This window comes from Watersipora subatra, chromosome 10 (genome assembly GCF_963576615.1).
Source record: "Watersipora subatra chromosome 10, tzWatSuba1.1, whole genome shotgun sequence".
Taxonomy (NCBI): domain Eukaryota; kingdom Metazoa; phylum Bryozoa; class Gymnolaemata; order Cheilostomatida; family Watersiporidae; genus Watersipora; species Watersipora subatra.
Window position 1 is genome coordinate 2102556 of NC_088717.1, and position 6516 is coordinate 2109071.

Below are 6516 nucleotides of genomic sequence, written 5' to 3' on the forward strand. Positions count from 1 at the left end.
TACACTATCTATAGAAGAGGTGAGATAGCTATCAATTTCTTCTCGCGTAAGAAACCTTTTACTAACAAAGTCATCATAAGTACCTCCGCGCCGCGAGTATTCGTCATAAATATTTATAGCCGCATTTATTCCATCAACATCTCGGGGTTTTACGACTTCAACAATAGCCGAAAACAATCGTTTATCTACAACCCTACCTTTCCCCTTTTTTAAAATTATTTCATCAATGCTGGGCAAGTCAGCTTGAGCGAGCCAATTATTCGCCTTGGATATCGCATCATTTTGTTCATGAATGCGCTGCTCGGCAGTAAATGTGGGCTCAATAAATGATGGTTCTCCCAGGATTTCATCGACATCGGGGTTAAAGTCTTTACCTTCCAAATCCATATTTATTTATTATAATAAATGTATACAGGAGAATTAAACCATAACCTGTCCGCGAGAGACAGGCAGGGTCTAAAAGAGCACAAGATGCGCGCGCGAGTCGTGCACAATCCATCTACAGCGAGTCCTAGCGATGAGCTAGTAATTAAAATGCCCCAGCTAACGCCCAATACAGTTCTTTACCCCAAATCGCTTAATCTAACCTACAATTTCAAACTAGCCAGCGATGGAACTGAAGCGGACATTCCCGATCACCTTACATCGGCGATTGTAGAAAAGTTTAAGATGACCATAAATGGTCAAACTATATCCGACATATCCAACTAGGCTCATCTAGCGATATATAGAGAGTTTTGGCATTCGAAGCAAAAGTATACTTACGATCTTACGCATAGAGGTATTCAGTCTACAGCGACTAAAAAGAAACGACATTCAATAAACGGCGCGGCTGAAGACATTCTCGCAAAGATTCACGGTGAGAGATATTCTTTTTACCTAGGATCATTTTTGACTTACGCCGCCTTTACTCCGCAGGCGATCCAAAACAATGTAGAGTTTCATATCAAATTCGCCGCGGGTAAGTATACGCTGACCAACCTCTGCTTAGAATATGACTACATTTTAGAACCCAGTTTGGCTGAAGGTATTAAACAAAAATATTCTAATCATAGTCACATTATCAACGATTACAAATCTCACACGACCAAGGATATACAAAAAGAAGAGTCCGAGTTTGAAATAAACATAAACGCGAGCTATGAAAGTCTTCAAGCGATCGTGGTGTTTTTCAAGAAGGATAACTCTGTTGACACTACATTTTGGAATCCGATGCTAAAAGATGTCGGACTAGATATAGACGGCGCAACAAACCAGCAATTTACATCAAATTACTTAGGTCCCTACTTGTATGAGAACGCGGTCAAGTACTTTGGTGATGGAGGAGAAGCGTTCATCAACCAAGAAAAATTTTACACGGACAAGTTTTGTTTAATTATAGATATGAGGACTTTGAATGATGAAAGATCGAGTGGGACGGGTCGACAGATCAAAGACTATGTCAAGCTTAAGCTATCAAAAGATGTAACGCAAGACGATGGCAAAGCGTTTGTATTTCTAGTGACTGACAAACGCGTATCTTTTGTAAATAACCAACTGAGTAATATCGAACAATAAATGGACAATCAGAGGTTTAAATAATTTTGTATAATAAATGGACAATTTACTTCCAAAGCATCCACACAACGCAATCATTTGCGGACGAACAAACTCGGGTAAGACTTATCACGCGCTAAATGTAATTGAAAGGTATTACCTTCATGCTTTTGATCACATTTTTATCATCTGTCTCACATTCCATGACAACAAGACTTACAATCGTCCTTGGCTGAATAGGTGCACAGTTTTGTGCAACGGTAACTTGGTTGACAACCTAGAAAGCCTGATCAAGCGACACTCCAAAGGCGGCCAACTGTCGGGTAAAAAGTCGCTAATCATCATTGACGACTGCAGCGCGGAAAAAGACCTCGAAAAACACCGTACATCACTCAGCTGGCTCGCTTTTAGCGGGCGCCATGCCAACCTAACCACTTGGTTCATAACGCAGCGCTACGTTTCGGCTCCCAAAGATTTTAGAGAAAATATTCATTGGGTCTTGGTAACCAAAAACAATTGTAAAAAGTCTTTTGAGACTCTTACCAGCGAGAATGACATTATCCCGTCAGAGCGCCACGCTGAAATAAAGGCTGGACTAGTAAATACTTTTATGCTGTTTGTCAACACTGACGTTGGACAGTATTTGATCCTTAGCAAATGATTGAACAAATATTCTACGCGACGAGTTCACTCTTCTTTTCTCTGGGAAGCTTTGTAATCATCAAGTGCTACCTGACATGGAAACGGTTGTATAATAAAATGGAACCAACAATTTCACTACCGGAGCAGGCTAAAGAGACATCAGTACATGATGCCAACTATCGAAAAAGGCTGGTAAAGGCACGCGTCAAGACGGAAGAAGACCTTGCCAAAATGTCAGAGAATGAAGTTAAAAAGTTATATCTCAAACACGAGCAGAGCATCATTGACAACGTTGCCGGTAACGTATCCAAGGTGTTCGCCAAACTCTGGACAAAATCTGTGTCTAGAGTCGTGTCTGTAGATGAGGTGGAACTGGAAGCTGAACTAAACAAAGACGTCTTTGTCGAGGCATTCCTCAAAGAATATTTCCCGCCATTCTACTACGACTACGGAATGTATTTGGCCCCTTTCTCAGTACTGCTCACTACTGCCAACCACATCGACTACAAGTGGGTAGGAAATTCTCTAGAAATAAATGACAACGGTCAAGAAGAACCCCAAGAGGATGACGCCGATGCAGACTCCTCTAGAACCTCTGAGTGACATTAACGATGAGCTCTCCGCGATAACCCAGCAAACTGAACATCCCGAAGAAACTGAACATCCCAAAGAAACTGAACACGCGTGGATAACCGTCGGTCTCGGTATAGCTCTACTGTTGATAGGTTGGCAATGGTACACAAAGCCACTAGCACTAACGTCTACACCAACTCCCACACCAAAGCCTACACCAACTCCCACACCAAAGCCTACACCAACGCCCGCTGTAAAAGCGAGAATATTCTAGTATAATAAATGGCGCAGATGAACAACACTCTCAAGGATATTGGTAACGCGCTGTACCAAGGCGCTTTGTTAGCTACAGGGTTAGTAGTCACTAGAAAAGCGGTTAAGGAACTGGGTTTCAAGGACAGACCCGTCGAAATGAAGGTCAAGAGTCTTGGCATGTTGTCCGCAGAAATTGCAACGGCTAGCTTTGTTCTGAAGAAACTACAGGACGCCAGACTGCCCGCAAACGTATTTAAATAAAAATTTTATACTCTCGAGTATAAAATTTAGCGAGGTTTACTGTGCAGCTTCTTTTGTGCCAGGCATACGCTGAAGCAGCTGCTGAGTTAGCTCTTCTTTAGCCTCCGCTCTTATTTTGTCAACGTCAAAAGACTCGAGCTCCCGACGTATTGTATTCATTCACAATGTCCTCAAACTCCGCGTCATTAATAAAGTTATCATCCAGCACGCGTGAGATCTTTTTGTTTAGCACAGATATGCCAGTGCACAGAATGGCGTGCTTCTTGGCATGCTTGACCTTTTTCTTGGCGCAGTGCTTCGCTATGGGTGTCAGTACCGCAGCCATCAGACCTGACGCAACACCTAGACCCGTTAGTACCACACCAATGGGCAGCCCTACTATAGTAAGGGATGTAGCGATACCAGCTGTCGATTCCACGGCGGCCAGTGACGATAGAGTTATTTGAGCATTCTGTAGACCACTTACCGCCTTGCTGTATTTCTTGTAATAACCATTCCGATTGTCTCTCAGAACCTGCAGCTCATTGCGAATGTCGCGCACTCTGTTGTACCGCTCAAAACCTCCATCCGGAGGCGCTGTCGGCAGTTTGGGATATATTTTTTCCGTCATTTATTGTATATCTAATCCCTCTGTATCGGGTGGTACAACTTGCAGCTGCTCTGCAGTAAACGTTCGGTCATCAATGCCTTGGAGCGTGTACACGGATGGTTGATTCTCAGCTGAACGAATCTCATCTATGGTGTATACATCTACTGACCAAATGGCATCAGTGGCTCTGTACCGCGTGTCATTGTGCTCTTCTCCGGGTTTGTACAAATACCGCACCAATGAGTCTATCGGCAAGTCTTCAGTGACCTCGTCATACTCGGGTTGTGTTACACTGTCAAGTTTTATAGCATCCATCGGTTTCATATTTATCATACTAGTTTCTTCATCATTTATCGCAGCCACTACACCCGGCAACCTCTTTACCCACTCTCGGTTGGTCTTGTCAGTTTTAATTTCCTCAGCGTACTGGTGAGCAAACAATCTTTCTGACAACGTTCTATTAAAACGCTCTACAAACGCTACCTTTTTCTTATTAAGGCTTCTAGATATTTTTATGCCTTTCTCGTTCATCAGCTCTGTGAAAGTTCCTATAAACTCACGCCCCTTGTCAGACATTATTTCTTTTGGATATTCCAGTGGTGACCTATTATATATACATTTAATAGCCTCAACCGTATCAGCCGCTGTTTTCTTTTTGAGTGGCTCCGCCTCTTTGTACCTAGAAGCGATGTCCACCACTGTCAGCGCGTACTTGTACCCCTTGTCAGTGGGAAGGCTCAGAAGATCAATTTGGTGAGTATGGTTTGGTTTGTCTTGGCTGTAATGGGGAAATTTTATACGCTTTGGCTTTGCCTTGTAAATCTGGTAGATGGGTTGACGGTCAAGCCAGTTTTGAATCTGACTTCGTTTCAACTCGGGGATTTTTTCATGCAGCTTCCTAGCAGCTGTCTTACCACGCTGATAGCCAGACGGTGAATAATATAGTTTCTTTAGCTTGTCCATTTATTTTATGTCGACGGTTTTTAAAATTGGTTGACGGTTTTTAAAATTGGTTGACGGTTTTTAAAATTGGTTGACAGTTTTTAAAATTGGTTGACGGTTTTTAAAATTGGTTGACGGTTTTATTGTATGTCAACATATAATAAATGGAAAGGAGAAATAGACAACAAATAGAGCAGAAAGCAAGAGAATTGGCTATAGAAGGCTATCAGGGTATGAGCAACAATGAGCTAGGAAAAGCAATACAGCGAGCTCACTGTGAAGGTCAAGCGAGAAAGTTTGAAATAGAAGGCTATCAGCAAATGGATAAAAAAGAGCTAAGAAATGCTACAAAAAAAGCTAAGAAAAAAGCTAGAAAAGCAAGAAGATTGCGAGCACAGTTTGAGAGTGATATGGAAGAATTTAATTTACAAGACTACCAACAAATGAGCATTGATGATATAAGAAATATTTACATAAGAGAATGGCGGGATAATTGGCAGTATTATCGAAAATGTGCACTAAGATCTGTGATATTATCTCATCCAAGCTTGCGAGTGTACTGTGACCAGCAAGCACAGAGACTAAACATACTAGACTATCAAAATAGAAGCAATGAAACTCTAGGAAGTGTTATATCGCAAGCACTGTTTCAAGAAGAACGAGAAAGAGATATTCCCCGAAGATCACAGAGATTAAACAACTATATTGTATATGAGAGTTTCTGGTTAGATGAGCGTGCAATAGAACCTATAGTACTTACCTCTGCAGAAGCAAAAGATCCATGCTCTATATGCTTAGCTGATATTTCAGAAGCGGTGGCTACACTTTGCAAGCATATATTTCATAAAGAATGCATAGAGGAATGGGCTAAAAACTCAATCATATGTCCAATGTGCAGACAATCAATGCATATAAAAACTAAACTTCATGCTTTAAGCCTACATCAAATGACCTAATGTTCAGTCAAGCGTATAATAAATAGACAATCAGAGGTTTAAAGAATTTTGTATAATAAATAGGTGCAAAAAAAGCAAGCGTGACCAGCACCGAAAGGTCCTGCAGTCACGTGTCACCTAGGTGACAGCCGTGCCTGTTTCTAACTCTCTCCATTTTATTTTTGAATTTTTAATATCCATTTTTTTAAAATCAGCATGAGTTTGTGTATCTGATTTTGAGTTCTCATGGTTTAAAGAATTTTGTATAATAAAGGTACAAATGGCAAGCGTGACCAGCACTTAGGTCCTGCAGTCGCGTGCTCTTTGGCAGCCGTACCTTCTCTCCGTACAAATTTCTCACATTCTCCATTTTTCAAAATCCTTGGGATTTTGAAAAATTTTAAAAAACTTTTAAAATACTATCTAAAATTCTAGATTTTTTCATCTTTAGACAAAAATTGCCAGGGCGAAAATTCTGGTCCAGAATAGTTAATTCACATACTACTCAAGTATCAGTTATTCTCCACTATCTTATATTTACATACATTTACATATAGTAGATATTTAAATTCTCTTATTACATTTATAAACTTCTTATGACTTTTGAAGTTTATAATATAAGTTTTTAAAAGTTTGTTTCATCGTTGTTATTATTTCAACTTGCATTCTTTTAAACATAAATTGAGTATCGTGTTTGAAGTTTAAACATTATTCATTTTCCTATCACTGTTATTATTACTTGATTAGTTTCCAACCTTTATTATTGATATTATTTTTTTATTC

At 40.3% G+C, this 6516-nt stretch overlaps 1 protein-coding gene across 1 annotated transcript; it reads left to right on the top strand.

Moving 5' to 3' along the window:
• Positions 1–4962: 4962 nt before the first annotated feature.
• On the top strand, positions 4963–5754 carry LOC137406192 (uncharacterized). Its single transcript, XM_068092727.1, has one exon. It carries the CDS (start codon positions 4963–4965, stop codon positions 5752–5754), a length of 792 nt encoding a protein of 263 aa, XP_067948828.1.
• The last annotated feature ends 762 nt before the right edge of the window (positions 5755–6516 follow it).

Coding starts and splice junctions, on each gene's coding strand:
- LOC137406192 (XM_068092727.1), top strand. CDS start 4,963: ATGGAAAGGAGAAATAGACAACAAATAGAGCAGAAAGCAAGAGAATTG.